This window comes from Orycteropus afer, unplaced genomic scaffold, assembly GCF_000298275.1.
Source record: "Orycteropus afer afer isolate SDZICR_OR568_19922 unplaced genomic scaffold, OryAfe1.0 scaffold00018, whole genome shotgun sequence".
In the NCBI taxonomy this organism is placed as follows: domain Eukaryota; kingdom Metazoa; phylum Chordata; class Mammalia; order Tubulidentata; family Orycteropodidae; genus Orycteropus; species Orycteropus afer.
The window spans coordinates 9,315,563-9,338,075 of record NW_006921605.1 but is presented as its reverse complement, the minus strand read 5'-3'; the positions used below and the strand labels follow the sequence as shown (position 1 = coordinate 9,338,075).

Here is a 22,513-nt window from a genome sequence, read left to right as displayed (position 1 = left end):
TAGTGATACTGCCTCAGAAACCCAAGGAGGGGTCACTATGAGTCAGGTCCGACTCGACGGCACATAACAACAACAAGAGAGCAGGGCAGAGGCCAGGCTGAGAGGCCAAAGGCCAAAAAGAGGCATGCTTTGGGCATGGCAGAAGGGAGGCTGTCCTGACTGAAGAACTGTATCCTGAGTGCATTCCTGAACTTGGACTGTTACCTGTTACTTCCCTAATAAACCCCATAATTCTGAGTATGGTCTGTGAGTTCTGTGCAGCCACTGCAAGGAATTATCGAACCCAGGACAGAAGTGGAGAGAAGTAGAGAGTGCCGTGAGATGGATGGCTGGTATTAGAATTGGTGAAAAGGCTGGAGGCTGGCAGCATGTCTGGCCTCAAATGAATAAGCTTTGAGCTGCTGATGGTGACCCTCTCTCCCACTTGTGGAGTTAGAGGCGGTCAGAGGATGCTGCCCCCATGCACTTTTTGCAAATGCCACACCAAACTCGCAGACCATATCCACAGTTTGGAAGTTGATTATGGAAGTGACAGGTTACAATTCAGGACAGTCTTGGATACAGTTCTTCAGCTGGGACAGCTTCTTCTCAGTTGTTCCCACAAGCATGCCTCTTGGCCCCTTGGGCCTCTTGGGCCAGCGCAGCCGCTGTCCTGCTCAGGCAAGTGTTACAAAGCTCTTTTAGCTCTGCCAATAAGTGCCCAGAGGCACCCCGTTCTACCAGTAAGCCTGGGCCCAAAGGTGCTCAGCTGTCTCCCTCCATGGGTCAACAAGCGTAGCTCCACTGTGCCCAGGGGCACCCCAGTGTGCCAAGAAGCCTCCTGCTCTAAGGCACAAGCTGTTCCCTGTGCTGGCACATTCCCTGTAACGGTCTCGCTCCGTGGGCAGGGAAGCCCACTGTGCCATCTCACCGCTTTCCTGGTCCTGCTACCTCTGCTGCCACTTTCTCTGTGACCGCTTCTCGTCATCTCTTGTTGTCTCCAGTGTTACAGTGCTCTGTCTCCTGGGTCCAGGAGGTTTCCAGCACAGGGACCCCAGGTCCAAAGGACACGCTTCACTTGCATCTCTTGTTCTTGGTGACAGTGAGACCCCTCTGAGGTAGCTCATGTTAAGGCTTAAAACTGACCAATCCCCTCATTAGAGTTCCATATACCTTACTGGCATGCCCCCCCCCCACAGGGTGCAATGCATCTTATTTACATTATTAGCAAGCCATCCAATTCCCCTGGTGGGCCACAAGCACCTTATTTGCACAGTCCCACCTAATCATTTGCCGGGAATTACAAGATTATGGCAAGAAAAACCACATAACAGCGATCCATCACACTGCAGCCACTCAAGGAGAAACTCATCCAACAGCAGTAGGTTGATTCTCAAATTTTTATTTTACCAGTGTACCAACAGCTGATTATGCTTCAGGCTAACCAAACTTATAAGCCTGATATTCAACCAAAATGCCAACTTCTTCGTTTATAAGGGGAATATATTTCTGTGACCAGATCAACATCAAGGAGGTTAAATCCAAAACTAAACCAGATGTTGACTCAACTCCCACTCATGGCAACCCCACATGTGTCAGTGGAAAACTGTGCTCCACAGCGTGTTCAATGGCTGGTTTTTCAGGAGCAGACTGCCAGGCCTTTCTTCCAAGGCACGTCTGCGTGGACTGGAACCAACACCTTTTTGGTTAGCAGCAGAGTGCATTAACTATGGGCACTAACATGAGACTCTATCAAGGAGGTTACGTGGTTTAAAAAAATAATAAAAGCATAACAATAATGGGGAGGGGCTGGTTTTGAATATTTCAGTTAAACTTGGGGAAAGTCACATGAAATATCCCTGCCTTGTAATCTGAGCCCATCTCTTCAGGTAGAGAACCCTCTCTTTGGGCGGATGGTGGCCTCCTCCTTTGGATTTACTGGATAAAGAAGGAGCCCTACCTGCTCTTCATTTTCTTTTTCCTAGGCTCTGCAGAATCCATCTTTGAAATATTCCCCTTCTCAAAAGATTGTTAATAATCGGCAAGATTACAGCTTCAGCCTAACTACCTTTCAGTACAATCAGTCAGATTATAGTTTTTGACATTAATGCCACAGACCAGTTTATAATTTCAGCAGACACCCTATAATTGATTAGACAGTCTCCCCTAGCTATCCAATGACAGAGTATTGTTTAGCACCTGTTACTTCTAAGCATGGCTGATTTCACCACTTTTCATAATTTCTTTTCTCACCAATCTTCCTGTCATCTCCTAGAGACCGAGCACAGAAGAACTTTTATGCAAACCAGAGGTTTACAAACTTTCTCTTAAGTAATAACCCTTTCTTCTTATTAAAAAAACAGCAAACACCTCAATTTATATGAAACAGGATCTACTGTAGGTATAGCTTCTTCACCACATACCCGCCCCTCTAGGGCCATCTCACCAGACCAGAGCAGTCTGAGAAACCATTATCTTGAACTAATCGTTCAGCTGAAAATCGATGAAACATACCTGGAGGAGTGAAGTGACCTATAGAGACAAAGACAGCTAGCACCGGCAGAGCTAGGCCACGGTACCTACCCCATGAGATGCTGAGGGAAAAGCGCTGAGAGCCTGTCCACATCAAACAAGTTTTTAATACAAAGTTACTGGTTTAAACATGCTTAAATTATGTGTGTACCAGACAAAAGGAATCTGCTACCTGTATGCACACTTCGACTATTTATGTACAGTTCTGGATAAAAGGAATTTTTTTGTTAAGAAATAGACTTTTCAGATATCTCACAAGAAGCATCAGAAGTAGAAAGTGGACTTGAGAAGAACACACTGTGAGACTCGTAAGGATCTTGTCCCTAATTCCCAGTTTGTCGGTAACTGGGCCCTTAATTTCAAATTTAGTCCACTCTTCTTTTCCATACAAGCAGAGACTTTATGCCCCACTCACGACGGGCACAGCCGCTGGGGAGCCCTAGGGTCTCACTCTGGAAGCATCTGATCTCAGGGTGCCTTCCAAAATCTCAACCACATGAATGAACTAAGGTCCAGAGCAGGATCCTCATGGCAAAACTACCAGCAGCACCGAGAGCCGACTGATACATGGACCAACATAATCTACGCAGGCAATCCTACTTAAGCCTCACCGCGACTACAGAAAGACACACACCAAGCGATCTCTCTAAATCGCTCTCCACCAAGTCAATTAAAGGGCTGGACGTCATCTACAGATTTTCATTTCAAATCTCACAAGGGATTTTACTATGAAATGAAGCGGATCCTCTTCGTTCTGGGGTATCCAATCCCGACTTTCTCCTCCCCACCTTCTTCCAGAGAAAATTAAGAGGGGGGAGGATGGAAAGAAAAAAGTCCCAGCTTGTCCTGACCTCTGACCTCTACTCCGTACCCGTCGAGCATTAAACCCCTCGGTTTCAAGAGGGCTGTCCGGACACCAGCCTTGCCGAAAGGATATTATCCTACCTCCAAACGGCTCCGCGTCCAAACAGTTTAGAATCCTGCCTGCTCGGTAGGCTACAGGCAAGAAAGACCCCCCAGCCCACTCTGGTCACTAGCTGCCAGGGCACAAGTTCTTCTGCCTGACCTAATCCTCCCCTGCTGCTGAGCTAAACCCAATCCCTCTTTCTGACCTTGCGAAGATCCCCGCCTCGTCCCCTCACGGGAGCCCTAAGGGCTCCGGTACCAAGATTCCTCCCATCCCCCCATCCTCCTAAATTTAGGACAGAGAATCTTTAGGGCCACTCTCTCTCTTCGGGGACCGACTAGACTTTGTTCCAAATGGCACAAGAGAGGAAAGAAACATAAAAAGGGTCGACCTGGACGCTGGAGAGTCACTCCTCCAACAGTCCACAGGAATCTAGTATCCGATCACTCGCGCATCCCTCTCCCCTCCTCCACTAGACTGCAGGGAACCCCAGGAGACTCACAGGGTCCCCGCTTGCTAGGACCCCCGCTTCGTGCGCCTCCTCGACTGCATCCTCCAGATCACCAGGCGAAGGGTTAGGAAGGAAGGGGGGTCTCTTCTCCCCTACCTGGGGCGAAGGCGCTCGCTCATGGCAGCTGGTGGAGGGGAGCGATGGGGCGCCGCTCCGCGAGAAGAGGGAACAGAGGATGTTGCGTTTCGGCGGCCGTCACGCCCACCCCCTCGGGCCTTGGCTCTAGCCGCCGCTCGGGTAGACGCTGCGGGAGGTGAGTACCCCTCAGTGGGACCAGTACCACCGCTACTTCCGGCGTCTCCTCCGCGCCCCCCCATGTCGCAGCTGCTGTGGTCCCGCCCTCTTGCGGCTGCGCAGTAGCACGAGCCCGACTGCGCCGACCGGTAACCCCGCCCATGAGAAGAGGTGGGCTCTAAGGAGGAGGAACGACCGGTGGTTTCTGGGAGAGTGGACCTCATTCGAGCTGGCCCAAGTTTTCGCCTGTTCATAGCTTAGGTGAGCAGTATGAAAGTCAAGCCAGGTTTAAATTAAATTATGTCCTCATCATACGACACAGATATTTGAAGTAAGTCCCCCTGAGGTAGCTTTTAAAAAATAGCATTGAGAACGATCAGGCAGTTGTGGAGACAGCCTGCAGCGGGTCCCGCGACCAGGGGTTGGGAAGGGGCTTGTGGGACTGCCCTGAGGGGCTTGTCGCTGGGGCTTCCTGGAGTGTTAAATATTCTGAGTTGAGGACCCCGCTCTTGGGTAAGTCTCAAAGGAGGCCTCCGGGGAAGAGTGTCCTGGGCGAGAGAAGAGCAGGTCGGGTCCCGGGGCCAGGCGGAGAGGTTTCCCGGAGCCGCGGGGAACGAGCCCCCTCGACACCCTAGCCTGCCCCTGACCGAGGAGATGCCCAGCTGTCTCTGTCCATCCTGCAGGAAGCATCAGGACGACTTTCTGAATAAGGGAGCAGGGAGAGCTGGCAATTTAATGAGGATGGGAGGAGGTGGTGCCGAAGATTCGCTAAGAGATCGGCCCTGTGCCCGGAAAAACGGCCAAGCCTTAACTCTGTGCTTTCCGAAACATGCAGTTTGTATTCGATTCAGACCATGCTGCATTCGATTCAGACTATGTGTCTGTGCTGTCGAGTTACTTCTCTGATTGTGTCTTACAGAGGGTCACATTAGAGTACAGCTTAATTCTGCCAAACTCGGGAACGATAATCGTGAATTATGGGAAACCTAGAGAAACAACTGCCAAATTAGCATCCTTCTAGAGGAGACCCGGTAAGAAAGCAGTTAGGCGCTCACGTTAAGACGTTACCGTGTAAGTGTCCTGAGATCTTCCCAGTGGGTTTACGTGTGGGGTGGAGTACGTAGAGGGAGAAACGTGAAACAGCTCTCAAGTCTTTCTTCTAAAGTTATTAGGCGGAGGCCCATGGGTGGAGTTCAAGGGTGTGTATTTTTGTAAGTAAAGGGTTCGTAATCTTTCATCATACTATCAAATGTGCCCCTTCAAAAAAGAATAAGTTACTGTGAAGTCTGTTGGTAGAAAACGTAGTTTTGTTTTGTGTGACTCCATAGAATAAAGTGGGTTGGTTACTTTGATCAATGGTTTAACCAGGATTGCATCTATTTATTTTGTAAGTAGTTTCAAAGTCTTACTTTTTGGATCTGTTTAGTAATCAGAAGATGTTTTCACTCACAGTACATTTTAATAATATTTGTGTGTTTCTGTATAGAGAAAGAATTCACTCAGCATATACTATATACCAGGCTCAAGGCTAGGATTTAGAATACAGCTGAGCTCAAGGACACATATGCTCCTTGTCCTCTGGGACGTTATAGGAAGAATAAAGTGAGCTTTGGAATTAAACATTTCCTTACTTTAGAGAAGAAAAAGAGGTACAAATCACATGTTGTATAAATTTCACAAAGATACCAAATTTTTAAAAATTGCCAACAACCCACTGTTGTGCAGACCATCAGTAAAAGATTTGGGACCCTGCCCTCCCCTATGAATGTATTTACATACTCGTACACTACAAAAACCACTGCTGTCAAGTCCATACCAACTCCTAGGATCCCTAGAGGACAGAGTAGAATTGCCCCATAGAGTCTCCAAGGCTGTAATCTCTATGGAAGCCGACTGCCACATCCTTCAGAACATCAGCACCACCTTTTCTGTCGGCAGATGATCGCTTCCCCACTGTGCCCCCAGGCTCCTCATCTGTACACTGTATTTCCGTTTCTTGTGTATGTATGTGTGTTACTAACATGTGAAATACTAGTAGAGCTTCATTTCTCATTTTAAAATATGTGGTAGTTGTAACATTCTCTGCTTGCACACCAATGGATCTCCATATTACCACTTTGAAAACTACTGCTCTAAATCAGCAGCCTTCAAATCCTGAGTTTTTTATTCCCCGCTCTTCTGTCCTTGAGAGATGTGTTCAGGGGTTTATGTGTTTATGTATATATTCAAGGGTTATTACAAGTTTCTGTATTGTTGTGTGATACTCAATTGATTTGCTATAATCATAAATAGTAAACATTTTATTCTGACCGGTATTTTGAATATCTTTTTGTCTAACCATTAGTTTATTCAACATATGTCTTTTGACCTTGTCACCTCCTCCTTTCTAACCTTCTTTTTGTAACCCATGGTACATATAAGTACTTCTTACATTTTCCGTTACTGGGGTTTCTTGGGAGACTTTTTTCCCTAGTACGTGCTGGCGTCAGGGCAGGGACTTGTGTAACTGCATACAAGAGCAGTTGTTCGCTAATGACATGTTGATGAGTTGAGAGGTTCTTGTATGATATGATGCAGCCTAGAGGAGTGATTGTATAAAACTTTTGTCTCTTCAGGCTTCTATACAGCATGATAAGGCTTGTAAGTATATTTACTGTCTCTTGTGTGTTATCAGGAAGGTGCCGTGTTCTGCATCAGGTAATATTCAAGTAAATGTTTTTTCCATGCCTCTTCATCCTACATATCTTACCACCATAGTCCATCGGGATATATGTGTCCTATATAATATTTATCAGAATCCATCATACCTAACAAAATTTTAAAAACGTTTAGTGATTCAGTATGTATTCCATTGCCAAGAAAAAATACATGTATCTACAAACTCTTACAAAAAATAATTCAGTATTAAAAGGGTTAAAGTTGCTGAAAATTCTTTGTCCTTTGTCACCAATTGATTGTTAGAAAATTTCCAGGTATGTAAAGTACAGAGCAGAAACAGGCCAGGCATGTTTATCTCAGAATCAAACTATGTCATCTCTTTTCTCTCTCTGTAAGAAAAAGGGGATCAAGATCAGTTTTTTAAATATCCTTCAACCTAGTTTGTCCCAGATGAATTGAAAAGGTACAACACATAGATAAAACACTGGCTTATTAATCAACAAATGATGTGCTCCTCCTAATCTCATGTTTGCCTTTTTTTAGGAAGAGGATGAGTGACACTCCACCCAGAATGGAAGTGTGTCCCTATTGTAAGAAGTCATTTAAACGATTAAAATCCCACTTGCCGTACTGTAAGAAGATAGGAACGACTATACCTGCAGAGCCAGAAGGCTGTCAGGCCAAGCCAGCTGTCCTCTCTCATGCTAACAAAAGGAAGGGGCCAGCCAAAGAAGTAATCAAAGCAGAAGAGGCCAATCTAAAGAGAGAGAGTAAGGAAAGAAATACTAAGTTGATAAGAAAGAAGCCAGAAGGGACAATTAAGCCCCTTCCACTACTAGGTTTGGAAAAAGCAAGTAATAAAAACACTGATAAATACATCAAGAATCAAATTCAGTTTTCCCCCAAAATACTGAAAAACACTGGACCAAAAATTACTTTCCAAGGAGAGACTAAGGCTCAGTTGTATGCATCAGAGAACACCTCTCCTGAGAGAGAACTTGCCAGCAATTTGCCTAAATCAGGGGACAGAAGTAATCCTGCCAAAACATTTTCACCAAATCAAGAGAGAGGATATTGCCCAGGCTTACCTAGGAATGTGCAGACCCCATCTGCTCATCTGAAACTGGACAGCAGAGACCTCCCAAGAGAAGAGCTTGTAGTAAAAGCATTAGATGTGCCTACTGATTATCCTAGTCTTCCTGTGAGACTCAATGATGGGGTTAAAACAGTGAGAACATCACTGTCAAGCAGTGAGAGCAGAGATCACCTCTCAGAATTTCCCACTGACGTAAGAAACTCTGAGACTCAGGAAAAGAACCTAGACTCACTCATTTTAGGCCTTAGAGTTAACCCATTAGGTAAAATCCGAGTTGAAGAGAGCAAAGTCATCATGTTTGACATGAAGGAAAAAGAGCTTCACTTTGGAGTAGAGGTATGTGGGAGCAAAGGAAATGCAGAGAAAAGTCTGTCTGTGAGCACAATGCCGGCCTGGACTTCCAGGAGTGATGGGTCTAAGAACCCCAGTACTGATGACTCAGCCACAGAGAAGAAATGTCAAGATGAAGGTCCATACTTAAATCTGTCCACTTTGCAGGGGACACCTCGCAATGAGTTCCTTTCTGCATTACAGTCAAGTCATGAAAGTCTTAGCTCACTGGCTATAAAATTTCTTCAAGAGGAGAAAGAAGGCCGTGTTCAGCATCAAGTCACTGGTATACAGACATTAATGGAGGGTAAGGGCCAGACTTCTCTAGAGCCCAGAGCTTCCCATCAGTGCCACGCCTTACACACCAGACACCAGAAACCTGTAAATCTGACCTGGCATCACACTCCTAAAACTCCCTTCACCAATCATGTTGATGCTGCTGACAAAAGGGCCCTTCCCAGTTCCATGGGGCTGGAGTGGTTTCCAGAGCTCTATCCCGGTTACCTTGGACTTGGGGTGTTGCCAGGGAAACCTCAGTACTGGAATGCAATGGCCCAGAAGCCTCGATTCATCAGTCCCAAGGGAGAAAGACTCTCACAAGGTAAACAAGCTCATTTTCAAGGGCTGTTCTGCCCATTCAAACACTGTGTCTTTTGGGTAAATAAGGTTCAAAATACTAGTATCTTCACTGATTTACCTTCTTTTTTCTGAGGTCATCCAGTGCGTTGGTCTCATAATCGTTCTGAAGGCATTACTTCTTGCTCCAGAGTAACTAGTAGTGGTTTCTTACTCTCCCTTTCCTTTCATCAAGAGTTGGAGGTTGCACTGGGTCAGACAGAATACTCAGCAACTGAAGTTCTGCATTGGCAAAAGGCATGGCTGGTAGAAAGTAGGTGGATATACAAGGCATACAGACTTGAAAAGAGCATAAAGTCCTCACAGTCCACCTAAGTAGGACAAGTACTTTGTTCAGAGTTCAGTCTGAACCAGACTATACAAGAGATCAGTTCCAGCAACATTTGGGAATTTACAGTAGCAAGGAAGGTACAAGCAGCAGCTGTTTTGGGAGCTGGGAGAACAGGGTTACATCTTGCTGGGGAGGAATGGCAGTCAAGGCAGATAGGAGTGGAGTTCAAGAGATGAGCTGATGAAGGTCAAAGACCAGAAATCCAGGTTATGACAGAAAAGGTATAGAAGTCCATGCACTAGAACAATAAGGCCAGAGATTAGGACCCAAGAATAGGGTATCAGAATATGTGGATGAAACCGGAGATGGAGCCCCAAGATGTGAGAGATACAGTGAGAAGTAGGACTTGGACAAAGAGGCAGGACATGAAAACTGATCTTGAATTGTGAATCAGCTTCTGAAGCACCTTAGATATTCTTTGTCAATGACCAGAAAAAGTTCAGGTGTGGGTGAGACTGAGGCTCCAGTTAGGAACTAGGAAGTTCTTGACCCTCATCACCGGCATCCTCACGTTCTTCTGCTAAAGCCCATCATTTGGTACTCCCCTGTCTCTCTAGTTAGAATATACAAAATTTGTTCATTTCCCTCCCCAGGAAACGGTTTGTTTTGGTTTTCTAGGAGCCTAGCTAAAGTAGCATGCAGTCTTATGAGACTGAGTAAGGAGGAAGAAAATAGGATTTTCCTTTCAACATTAAGTTTCCTCAGAAATGTGCTAGGAAACTGCTTTGTTTCACTTTATTGTTTACAGGTCTATAATTTGTGCTTATTCAGTACTTTAGTGTCATACAACATGAAGTGTTATGTTCTTTGGTGTTTCTAGATTTATTTTGACAGGAGACCTAAAGAAACTCAGACTCGGTTTACACCTGAAAAACTTGTTAGAGCCTGGTCTCTGAGGTCTAGATCAATCTTTTTGCATGAAATCATATTGTAGAAAACATACCACCCCTAGAAGCACAGGTGCTTGAGATGTCTCTGTACATCTGTGTGTTTAATCATATAAACACACATACACACACCCTAATGAACCTAACAGTGAGATGAGGCACATGCTGGGTGAGGGGCTCAAATGCTAGGCTCAGAACTTGAACAGGGATGAGCCAGGACGGGTCCATGGTTAGCCCCAGGAGTTCACGGGGGGGGGCGGGGGGGGGCATTTAGGTACAAGAGAACAGCTCTAGGCATCAGTCAGAAAAATAGAGCCCATGAATCACCTACAGCCAGACACACAAGGGCTAAGTCAAGTCTTATGTCAGATTCAGACTACCCCAGGGATGGGTGGAACACATTAGAGGTACAGGGCTGTGGGAGGATTCTCAGCTGTTGGAGAGAATGGAGCCATTGGTCATTGGAGGTTTAGCCATGTCAGTTGGGTTTGAAATGCAAGGGCATGGACACTGGCAGGTAAAAACTATCTAGGAGATGAGATGGCAGAGGGTGTGGCAGTTCTGGGCCCACAGATAACTGAGCCCAAGTTGGAACCCAGTCAGGCCGTGAGGAAGGGAGAGCGAGCCCAGAGTGCCTGGGCAGCAGGCAAGAAGTCATTGAAGAAAGCAAGAACAGGGCTTCAGTGGGTATTGATCCGGCCTGTTGTTGCCTGTGGGCTCCTTAGATGGTCCCAGCTTGGGGACTGACATGCGGACAAGTTTGGCTGCACCTGCAGCTGGAGATAAATAGGCTCAACTGACCAAGGAGAAGCCACAGACAGGTCCCAGAGTCAGGGTGCCTGACACTGGAGAAGGCGGCCGCGGAGTCGTGGTTTCCATGGCGTGGTCTCCCCACTTTCTCCTACAGATTGTTCCAGAGGTGAATGAGTGATGTCATGCTTGTTTAATGTTCCCATCACCTTGCGAGAGAACTGTCCTGTGTGATTTCTTGGAAGACAGTTTGCCTCTTTTGTTATTTAATCATGATCATTTGGGTAGTAGTTTTTTACACCCACATACCTGCTGAAACTTGTCATAAATATTTGCTTAATTCATCCTTATTCTGGCAACTAAGCCAAACCCAGAGAACCAGCAATAGTAGAGAACACCTCCCTGTCATCAAACACAGAGGAAAGCAGTATAGGAAAATGTGACTGAGCAGCAAAAGCCCTCTTTGCTGGTTCCGTTTCAGATATTCACATATTAAACATACATGAGAAAAGTTTGCCAGTCACCAATAATGACAGGGTGATAGACACAGAAGGAGCCCTGTGACATCATGGTTAAGTGCTTGGCTGCTAACTAAAAGGTTGATTTGAACCTGCCCAGTGGCTCTGCAAGGATTGTGAGTATAACTCACTACTAGGCAGTGTTCTGTGATACATAGGGTCGCTGCAAGTTGGAGTCGACTCGATGGCACCTAACAACAGCGTTGGTCTGCAGGACGAAGACATGGTGAGCTGCTCCCGTAAGGATGCCCCACTGCCATCGTGTCAATTCCAACTATCAGTAACCCTGTAGGACAGTAGAACTACCCTAGAGGGTTTCCAAGGTTGTAGTCTTTACAGAAGCAGGCTGCCTCATTTTTTTCCTGCAGAGCCTCTGGGTTCAAACCACCAACCTTTCGGTTAGCAGCTGAATGCCTTAACCACCGCACTACCAGATCTTCCAGAAAGATTATATCTATAAAAACCTATGGGGCAGTTCTCTGTCACATGAGGTCACTGAGTCAGAATTGACTTGATGGCACCCAACAATAGACGTGTTGACTGTAGGTAGTAGTGACTCTTAGCAGTGTTGTTATCAGGGGCTGTCACATAGGTTCAGAGTCATTGTGACCCCATGTACAACAGTGAAACTGCCTGGTTCTTTGCCATCCTCACAATGGTCATTGCTGTGTTTGAGCCCATTGTAACCACTGTGTCAATCCATCTCCTGAGGGTCTTCCTCTTGTTTGCTAGCCCTCTACCAAGCATGATGGTCTTCTCTAGGCATTTGGGCACTCCTGATAAGATGTCCAAAGTATGTGAGACAAAGTCTTGTCATCCTTGCTTCTAAGGAGCGTTCTGACTGTACTACTTCCAAGACAGATTTGTTCATTCTTCTGGCAGTCTGTGGTAATATTCAGTATTCTATGCCAACACCGTAATTAAAAACTTGTAGCAGTAAATATCACAATAGTAGAAAGTCATGTTTGTTACGTTTATGTTTACCAGATGACAGGAAATATAAACAAGTCATTTCATTAAGCATGCACATGGACCAGTATATTCATGGAATCAGTATATTCATCACATCAGAACTATGTGTCGTTCCTTGTCCCTGGAGACTCCCTCAGCCTTCAGAGAACCTTAATCTGACCAGCAATAGATTGCTTTGACTTGTGACACTTCTAGCTACCTGCAGCCCAAATTAAACATGAATCTGCCTTTTCCTGAGGCCAGCCCCAGAACCTTTAGGACCGCGTGGTGGGGAGGGGATGAGCTGACATGGCCTGTCACACTAACTTCTGTTTGGAACCATAGTTCTTTGGTTGGAAAGAAGTACAACTGACAGAAGGATCTGGGAACACCCGACCAGCCTTGCAACCTCCAGCTTCTCCCTACTGAGGCTCTTGGGAGCGCTACAAAAAGGTGAGGCTGGAGCTGGTGGCTTTTGTGTTGCTGGTTCCAAGCATTTGGAGAAAATTCTCTCACTTCAGCCATGATTGTTACAGTGAGGCTGAAGAAAAGGAGGAAAAAAATTGTGTCATCTTCCTACTCTTGTATTTGTCGATTTTTATTTTGGAGATTGATGTAGTAGAAAGTACCAAGGATAATACAGTAGCAGCTACCATTTATTGAACAGCTGTCCTTTAATTCCCCGCCGCTTCCTCGCCCACATTGACATGCCTTATTCCAAAAGCCAAGACCCTAACCCTCCAGTTAAGCAACCATATCAGTCTCCTCCCCACTAAACATTTTAGCTAAGCTCCCAAAAAAATAAGAGTAACTAATGTGGATTTCATTAAAGTTAAGGTCTTCTGGATTTTAGCCTTTTCATCTGTTTGAAAAAATACATACATAGTGGCTTGGACTAGATTCTCAGATTTTCTTTCCAGATTCATAAATTCCATACTCAGACTGTTCCATTCTTTGAATTAGAATCCCATCACTCTGTCAGCTGGAGTGAGGGCAGCTGGAGTGAGGGACGTGGCTGTCAGGCAATGGCCTCAAGGGGACAGTCACCGTAAAGACTATTCTCTTTAAACAGGGTGGAGCCGGTGCAGTACCATCACGAGGAGGGGCCTGGGCGGTGTCACAGTGCTCTTTACGGGATACTTCGTGCTCTGTTGCAAGTGGAGCTTCGGGCATCTGAGTAAGGCTTTCTGTATTTTTAGCCCCATTATAGGGATCTCCGAGGGATTCTCAGGCTGGCTTTGTGTATACCCCAGTGGGATGTGCCTGCAGCTCTGGGGGTTTTTTTTATTCAAGGTTTTGGTTGTAATGGCCTTTCTAAGACTTGACTCGGATTTACACAATTGCTCTTATGCCCCATTTAATGGTGTCACTGGAAATCTGGTGGCCCTATGTTTTATCCTTCCAGCTATTTCCCTGCTAGAAGGTCAGGGTTTGTCCCCTTGGTGACTTTTTAATTCCTGCCTCAGAACTCCTTTTTTAGGATGGAATCTAGCAAACTTTATCGTACCCCAAAAGAGAAGGCAGAACAGACTACCTCCGTCACTCATAAGTGTGTCTAAGCCTTTACTCTGACCATTTAAAAAAAAAAAAAAAGAAAACCTTTTAAGTTTCTGCTTGCACCAAGACCTATCACAAGGAAAATGCCTGCATTTTCTTTCTCTTTTTATGCCCAACTAACTTTTGTTCATTTTAACTTTTGAAATACGGCATTGTGACAGTATTTCATTAGCCAAACCCATTGCCATAGAGTTGGTTTCAACTCACAGTGATCCTATAGGGCAGGGTAGAACTGCCCCACAAGGTTTCCCAGTCTGTAATCTTTTCAGCAGCAGACTGCCACATATTTGTCCTACGGATGGGCCAGTGGGTTCAAACCACTGACGTTTCGGTCAGCAGCTGAGCATTTTAACCACTGCACCACCAGGGCTCCTTGTATCCTTAGCAGGATACCATTTAAAAAAAAAAAAAAAAAAAAAGCCTAGACATTTTCAGATAAAAACTTTGGTGTGCAGGTACAGTTAGATAACTATGAGCACTAAAACCAAAACCAGAAAAAAATAAAATCATTGCCATCAAGTAGATTCCAGCTCACAGTGCCTCTAGAGGACAGAATAGAACTGCCCAGTAGGGTTTCCAATGCTGTCAATCTTTATAGAAGCAAAGCCCCAACCAAATCCACTGCCTTCCAGTCGATTCTGACTCACAGTGGCTCTAGGGGACAGAGTAGAACTGTCCTATAGGGTTTCCATGGTTGTAATTTTTACAGAAGCAGACTATCATCTCTCCTGCAGAGCAGCTGGGAATTCAAACCTCCAGCCTTTCCATTAGCAGCTGAGCACTTAACCACTGTGCCATCGGGCTCCTATGAGCACTAAAACTCACTGCCGTTGAGTCAGATCTGACTTATACTGACCTCTCCTTGGGTTTCCAAGGCAGTATCACTACAGAAATAGGTTGCCCCATCTTCCTTCCGAGGAGTGGCTGGTGGGTTTGAACCGCCAGCCTTCTGGTCAGCAGTCAAATGCCTTAGGCACTACGCCACCAGAGCACCTATGAGCACTAAAGACCAATTTAATTCACAAACTAGGTAATAACACTTCTGAAAAGTCTCAATTTGACTCAATGTTTTTTGGCTCACTGACGGGCAGGCCGAGCAGCATGAGCAGGCTGCAGCAAGCCACATACACTGATAGTGGGCTGGCTGCTCTGCAGTCACCCACCTGGTGGTCACTGTTGGGACAGAGGAGTTCCTCTGTGTCAGCGGAGAGGTTGGCCAAGACTCCTTGCTCCCACAGGGAAGAGGCCTTCCCACAGGGTCGGCTCATTTTCAGCCCCAAGCTACTTTTCACATCTCTAAATTAGAACTCAGGAAAGTGAAGCAGAAACTTCTCCTTCTGCCTGAGACCTTTCATTCCACATGGATCAGGCAGGAGTGCAGTGGAGTGGTGTGTAGCAGCCAGTGCTGGAAGCGGCCTCTCGGAGCCTTACGTCTGTCTCTCTTTATTCAAAGAGCCGCAACGCTGGCGCAGGTAGCATGGTGGGGACACCACTGCAGGAAGCTGTGGACCCCCACGGAGAAGACCAGAGAGACGACTGCAGACAGTTTAAACCTGTCCTGGGGCAGGGAGAAGGCGTACCAAGAATAAAATGATGGGCTCTAAAAAGTTCCATAGGAAGTAAATATTTCATGTGGATAGATCTGGTTCTGTCTGGATATGTTTGTCTCAAGAGGGACTGTAATTGAAGGCGACCTGGAGATGACCGAGTACACTGTTGACATGTGTCAACCACTGTTTCTCAATTCTCAGAAAAACTGATACCTAGATTTTAAATCTTTCTCCTTAAAATTGTCCGCTAAACCTTGGTATGGTACTAGACACAAGGCCGCATCTATACTGATGAAAGATAGCTTCTGAATCGGCAGGGATCCAGCATAGAGCCGTCCTTCCCCTGGGGATGGCTGGGCTTTCTTAGCTCCTCAATCAGATCTTGACGGTTAAGAAGCCTAAAAGCGTAAGGACAGCAGGGTGGGGTAAGGACAGCAGGGTGGGGTAAGCGTGTCACCCTGTGAAAAGCCCGCCCGACTGTCCAGTAAGCTGATTGAAATGAGGCTGCACTCTAAGCAGAGTAGTCACCTTTTAACGCTTTTTGGGTATAACCAACAGTGAACATATCTTCTGTTTCTTACCTCTTACTGGAACCCTCAGAATCCCGCTCTGACCCCTTTTCAGAGGAATTCAGTGAAACGTATAAATCCTTATAGATTCTGTGTCTCACCCCCACGGACATAGTCAGTGCCTTTCTAACCCTATGACTCCGACTTTGGTTCCTGAGGGAAAGAGTAAATTGGAAAGTTGAAAAAGCAGCTTTACTCTAACCTTGACAGCATTGATAATTTCTCCAGCCTCTCTCGACCCAGGGGCTTGGTTAGACAGTCTTAGCTTTGCTGTGACACCAGAATCCACATGGCAAGCCTGTCTGCTCAGCTCCCCCCGACCTGCAGGAAGGGAGTGCTTGTCCGAGGCCAGGATTTACTTACTTCTACAGAGCTGCCTTCCATCTGCCCAAAACTTGGATGATAGTCTCTGTTTTATCTACCTTTTCGATTTCCAAGCCCTGTTCTTCCCTCTCTCTAGTTATCGCCAGACAGAATAATTTAATCCTACATCAGATTTTCCTGGTCAAGGAAAAGGTGTTCAGTACTCTCCCTGTATCATATAACTCTACATGAAGAAAAAGTCATGATTAGAGGAAGAGTCCTGCATGTAGTTAGTTCAGTTCAGTATTTCCAAGGACTTCATTGGAACCCCAGCAGCTGTCTCTTTCCTTTTGAAAGGACTTTGTGCCCATTCTCCGTAAATGTCCTATAAGAGAGACACTTGGATGTTCTCCCTGTTCCTCCTCCATTTCTCTTTCTCTATGTCCAGATCTTTTACAGTGAAAGTGGTGATCAGAATTACCTTTCAACTACATCCTCTTTACCTCAGCCCCCTTGAGTAGGGGTCATCAGACTGCCAAAGCCTGCAGCCAAATCCAGCCCACTACCTGTTCTTGTAAATAAAGTTGTATTGGAACACAGCCCTGCTTATTTATTTTGGTATTGGCTGTGGCAGAGCCGAGTAGTTCTGACAGAAACCGTATGGCCTACAAATCTAAAAATACCATCTGACCCTTGGCAGAAAAAGTGTGCTGACCCCTGCCCTAGAGGAATGAGATCTCAGGCTCTCCAGGGGTGATAGAGTGATCAAAAGAGACGGGATCGCATCTCTAAAGCAGTTTGAGTTAAGAAACACATTTAAATAGGAAAGCCTGGCTCAATGTTCTCAGTTTTCTTAGAGCCTGGAGTTGCCCCCTGAACCACCTGGGTCCCTCACTCATTCTGCTCTTTGCTGCCCTTTCTGAGGAGGAGCCCATGGGGAACCATTCTGTGTTCATAGTTCCCCTTCCCCAAAACTGTTCATTTTAGTAGTTTAAGCCTCTCGATATCCTACAAGCTCTCCTTGTTATCCTTCCCAACTCTTAGGTGTGATAAATAGGAAATCAAACGCTCTATCTATCTATTGGACAGAGAAATTTCCCAAGAAAAACTTTCAATACCTGGTAGTCCCCATGAGCTCGTGGTGTGTATTACGAAAGGCCAGGAAAACGTGACTACCTTCTTGAAGTTGGATGCTGGGAACTGATTCTGAAATGATGGGGGTGACTTAGGGGCCATCAGAAACCCCTCCAGATCCTGCAGCAGCTGCTGGGCTGCGTCCACAAGCAGGAGGGAGGGGTTTCTGCATCTGCCCTTTGCTGCCCTCTGGTTGGGAAAATAATCAAAGGCCTTTTTATCAAGTCTTTTAAGGATCTTTATCATGTTCAAAAGAGCTCTGGTGGCTCAGTAGTTAAGGCATTCAGCTGGTAACCAAAAGGTAGACAGTTCAAATCCACCTGCTGCTCTGGGAGAAAGGTGAAGCAGTCTGCTTCCATAAAGACTAACAGCCTTGGAAGCCCCATGGGGCAGTTGTACTCTGTCTTATGGGGTCACTATTAGCCAGGATTGACTCAGTGCCAGTGGGTTTGGTTTCTTAGGTTATGATGCTCAAAATCATTTGAATTATTGAGTTTATAACTGATTGATTCTTTTTCTAGATTCAGATCCAAACAAACTCAGCATGATCAAGGACTTTACCTCATAGTTCCAGTTTGCAATGTTGATGTAAACTTGCTTTATGAGGATAATTTGTTGTACATACATACAAGTACACCCAGCTGTGTACGTGATCTGGCCAATTAAAGGCTTCATCCAGGATGACTAGCGGTTCTGGGTCTAGACGAGTGAGAACCTGGCTGCCTGCAGAAGCCAGTGGGCTTCAAGTGTGAGGCAGGAGTCACTCCTCATCCCAGCCCAGGGGAAAAGACGGCAAGAAAGTTTCCACCTGACTTACCGTTGGAAGCCGCTGCCTCTATTCTGTCTCTTCCGATCTTGTCGCACCTCTCCTGTGGCACTGGCAGGCGTGTCCCCAGGTAAGCAACAAGCCTTCCAGCCATGTGCATAGAAATTCCGTGTGAGCATCCACACAGGCAGTCCCTAGCACCTTCCGTCAGTCCTTGGAAAGACACCCAGGCTCTCCCCGTCCTTAAGAAGCCTTGTGGTGAAGGCTCTGTTAGCAGACATTAGAAACAAACGTTTGTGGGCATGCCTGCCACCCTGACTGGACACACGCTCCGTGTAAGGTGATGACGCTGCCACTACCTGCTTCCCTCTAGTCCCGAGTATTAATATCTAAGAGAGCAAGGTTACTGGGAAAGCGCGGTTTTAATACACTTTAAGATATTTCACTATAAAAAATAAAATTATCTTGTGTTATTCATGAGACATGTTATACTTTCTGGGGATCCTGTCTCCCGCCTCTGTTCCTGTCAGTTCTTTCTTCTTTCTGGCTTACAGATGCCTCTATCCGAACTCTGCCCACAAGACCTCCATGCCACATGTTCCTCCTCACATCCCCGCCGCTACCTCCTAGACAGCCTTAAGCCATCTCCCAAACCACACCTGTGAAATGAGGGTGTGTCCTGGGCAAGGTGGCTGATTGACGGGCACTTCATTCACCCAGCCATCAAGGGAAGCTAGTCATCCCTCCCATGCAGAGAGTTGGTGAGATCAGCACTCTGTAGCTGTTGTTTCCAGCCAGGGCTGACGAACAATAGGAACTCCAGCATGAAGCCTTTTACAGCCCATACACTGCCCAATGAGAGAGCCAGCACCACGCCCACACCAGCCTTGAGTCCAGCTAGCCCTCGAGGGCTTGCTTGATGCCAGGTGCTGTGGGGAGCTCATTGCGTGCATCTTATCCTAACCCTCCAACAGTGCTGTCACAATGCACATTTTGCAGAATGCTGGAAGTTGTCACCTGGCAGCCCAGGGTGGAGCTGCAGTTCACCCCTGCATTCTTTTAGATGGCCTGTCTCCGTCCCAGGCAGCCCCAGGCCGGGCAGGTCACCACAGCAAGGGTGGCTGTTACCACTTGTTGCCTCATATTCTTGCTCATCTCTGAAAATTCCTCCAGAAGGTTCAACTTTGTGTATTAAACTGCATGAATCTTTGGCTTCCAGGATGGCATAGATGGTGTAACATTAAATGTTGCGTGTCATGTGCCTTCCCCAGGATAAGCCTTTCCTCTACCATCTACCTCCCCATCGTACCCCTGCATGAGGCATGCACAGAATATATTCTTAAATGAACCATGCAGGGAAGCAGCTGTCATGCTAAAGAAAACCATTTAATTAAATTGCCAGTTCAGAGCAGCATGTGAGGCCATATGTATGAGAACTGCCATGTGCAACCCAGCATTGACTAGCAGCACAGGAGCTTAGCAAAAGAGAAGAGTTAAGTGTTTCCCATATACTCTAGCTTTTGGTTTTACATATATTTTGCTCTCCTACTTCATGGATAACTCTTCCTGCCAGTCAGCCTTGCCTCCGATTCTGTTGCATTTTTAGGTCCATTGACTTACAGAATAAAAGGAAGCAAACCTAAACGTAGCAGGCTGCTTCTGCACCTTGTGTGCTGTTGAGGATGGCAGCGGGCTGGGCGCTGGGGACTGGAGATCCCGTAGTATGGCCACAAGGTGTCCTCACTAGTGGGTCTTCCCACTGCCCAGACCAATGGGCTAGTTTTTGGCAGGTTCTACCAGGTGGGTCTTAGGCACATACTGGCATAATGGCCCATTCTTCGACACTAAAAAAGACAGTTCACAGCATGACGTTTTCTGTAAATTTTAAGATCAAGAGAAAAGTCCATCTAGGGAGTCACACGGAATCTTTAGCTGTCTATCTCAAGATGGCAAGTGTTTCTGCTTATACATGAAGCTGCATTTCAGGCCTGCAAGGGACCTTGGGATTTGAGACCAGCACTAACTATCCCAGAGCAAGGCTGTGAGTTTCCAAAGGCCAAGAAAATCAACTACAAGAAAATGAAGACCTCCCTCCCTCCATTTCTGTGAAACATTGATTCTCCTGCAGAGCAGAGAGATCTACACTCGGCACCATTTGGAAGCAACCACACGCAGATGCAGTAGACGTGTTTCCCTTCCCGATGAGCCAGAAGATGGCAGAGAGAACTGAAGTGCTGTGTTTCCTCGCCCACCAAATCTCCCAAATCTGAGGGACCAAAAAACCCACTGCCATCAAGTCTATTCTGACTCACAGTAACCCTATAGGACAGTGTAGAACTGCCCCATAGAGTTTCCAAGGCTAAATCTTTATGGATGTAGAATGCCTCATCTTTCCTCCATGGAGCAGCTGGTGGGTTCAAACCACCCGCCTTTTGATTAGCAGCTCAATGCTTAACCACTTCACCACCAGAGCTCCTAATCTGAAGGATAAGTGCAAATAAATAACTCAGAGTTAGCAGGCAGCAAAGTGGGACTGGAAGGTGTAATTATTAGCCTTATAAAGAAACACTCATCTGTCAGGAGATATGTATACGATGAGGTGTTGAGATTTCATGTTGCAACGTTTGGATGACCAGTATTACCCAAATCAAAAAAAAACCAATGCCATTGACTTGATTCCAACCCATGGTGACCTCACACGTTAGAGCTCTGTGGGGTTTCCTTGGCGGCAGCGTACAGGAGGAGGTCACTAGGCGTTTCTTCCATAGCACTAGGTGAGCTCGAACCACCCACCTTTTGGCCAATAACCAAGAGCAAACTACTTGCACCACCCAGGGACCTTACAGTATTCCCCATTTTCTCCTAATCCACAGTCGGGATCTTCTAAACCCCATTACAGTTTTCTGATCTGTTGTAGAAGAGGGGTCATATTTCCCAGCTAACTGGTCAGCCCGCCCCACTAGGCAGCAGCAGGAGTGGTAGCTCGGCCCTTGGGAGCCTTTCACTCACCCTGTAGCACAGGACATGCTGCAGAGACCCGAGCCCGAGGCAGGAGGCAGGCAGGTTCTCCTGGGCCCTCATATGAAGAAGCAGGTGCTCTCTCGGGGAGGGTGGCTTTTCCATGGCAGGAGCAGGAGGGACAGAATCCCGGGGCCAGTTTACAATCTGCATGCAAAGTCAAGCCAGAGAGAAACGCATGGACAGACCTGGCATCTTTACAGTGAGGGCGGGGGAGCAAGCATGCTTACCTTGGCTTTTGAAATGCCGTTGTTTAGTTTTAATTGCCCAAAGCATATCTTCTGATGAAAGTTAAAAATGGACTTGTCAATGAAACTAAATGTACGTGTTATGTTGAATGTAAAACAAGCTCTTAACAATATAAATAAATAAATAAATAAATAAATGGGCTTGTCAACTTCCCACAGGCACTGAAGCTGCTTTCCCACTCAGGGCCAGCAGGGGTCGCCACTGCTATGGTAACCTCTGGTGCTGGGCCTCCTAGCTAGTTAAGGGACCTGACCTCGCAACTCCATAGTAGCTGCCCACAACGTTCACACTCCTGTTTTGGCCTCTCAAATGAATGGCAGTCCAACATTCAGCCATCTAAACCTAGGGTCAGCGAACTTGTTTTGTAGAAGACCAAGTTGTAAATATTCTGGGCTTTGCGGCCCAGAGGATCTGTTCTCAGCTACAGGCATACCTCAGAGATGTTGCGGGTTCAGTTCCAGATCACAGCAATAAAGCAACTATCACAATAAAGCAAGTCATATGACTTTTGGGTTTCCCACTGCCCCTAAAGTTATATTTACACTGTACTGCAGTGCAATAAGGAGCTCTTGTGGTGCAGTGGATAAGGAAGGCGCCTAGTTGCTAACCAGGTCAGCGGTTCAAAACTACCATCTTCTCTACGAAAGGGAGATAGGGCAATCAACTTCCATAAATATTTACAGCCTTAGAAAACCAATGAGGGTCGCTGTGAGTTGAAATTGACTCCATGACAGTGAGCTTGGTTTGTTTTTGTTTTTGTAGTGCAACAGTATTATGAAAAAGTTTGAAATATTGGGCAAGTGACCAAAATGGGACACAAACACACAAAGTGAGCACACGCTACTAGAAAAACGGTGCCCACAGATTGCTCAGTGACCACAAACCTTCCATTTGTCAAACACACAATATCTGCAGGAAGGAATGAAGTGAAGCACAATGAAGGAGGTCTGCCTGAACTCAGCTCTGTCATAGTGGGAGGCAGCCAGCCACGGTCATCAAGGTTGAGCGGGGCTGGTCCATTAAAACCTCTTAGGAAGACTGAGGTTT

The 22,513-nt window shown here is 46.3% G+C and overlaps 2 protein-coding genes across 2 annotated transcripts in view; one reads left to right on the top strand and one right to left on the bottom strand.

The window, feature by feature from the left end:
- The window catches only part of FAM104A (family with sequence similarity 104 member A), a 32,782-nt gene extending 28,536 nt beyond the window's left edge, over window positions 1-4,246 (bottom strand). Inside the window, exon 1 of the mRNA XM_007959683.2 lies at window positions 4,026-4,246. Coding sequence (XP_007957874.1) covers window positions 4,026-4,246 — 221 coding nt within the window. The remainder of the gene's footprint in view (window positions 1-4,025) is intronic.
- Window positions 4,247-7,371: 3,125 nt separating this feature from the next.
- CUNH17orf80 (chromosome unknown C17orf80 homolog) lies at window positions 7,372-18,839 on the top strand. Its single transcript, XM_042783536.1, has 4 exons — window positions 7,372-8,848; window positions 12,666-12,773; window positions 13,393-13,572; window positions 18,754-18,839. The coding sequence occupies exons 1-4, from the start codon at window positions 7,372-7,374 to the stop codon at window positions 18,837-18,839; spliced, it is 1,851 nt and encodes a 616-aa protein (XP_042639470.1).
- The last annotated feature ends 3,674 nt before the right edge of the window (window positions 18,840-22,513 follow it).

Excerpts from the sequence above, each read along its gene's own strand:
- CUNH17orf80 (XM_042783536.1), top strand. The coding sequence starts at position 7,372 with ATGAGTGACACTCCACCCAGAATGGAAGTGTGTCCCTATTGTAAGAAG. Across the intron at positions 12,774-13,392 it reads CTTGGGAGCGCTACAAAAAG|GGTGGAGCCGGTGCAGTACC; the intron begins GTGAGGCTGGAG and ends CTCTTTAAACAG. Across the intron at positions 13,573-18,753 it reads CTGGCTTTGTGTATACCCCA|ATGCCTCTATCCGAACTCTG; the intron begins GTGGGATGTGCC and ends TCTGGCTTACAG.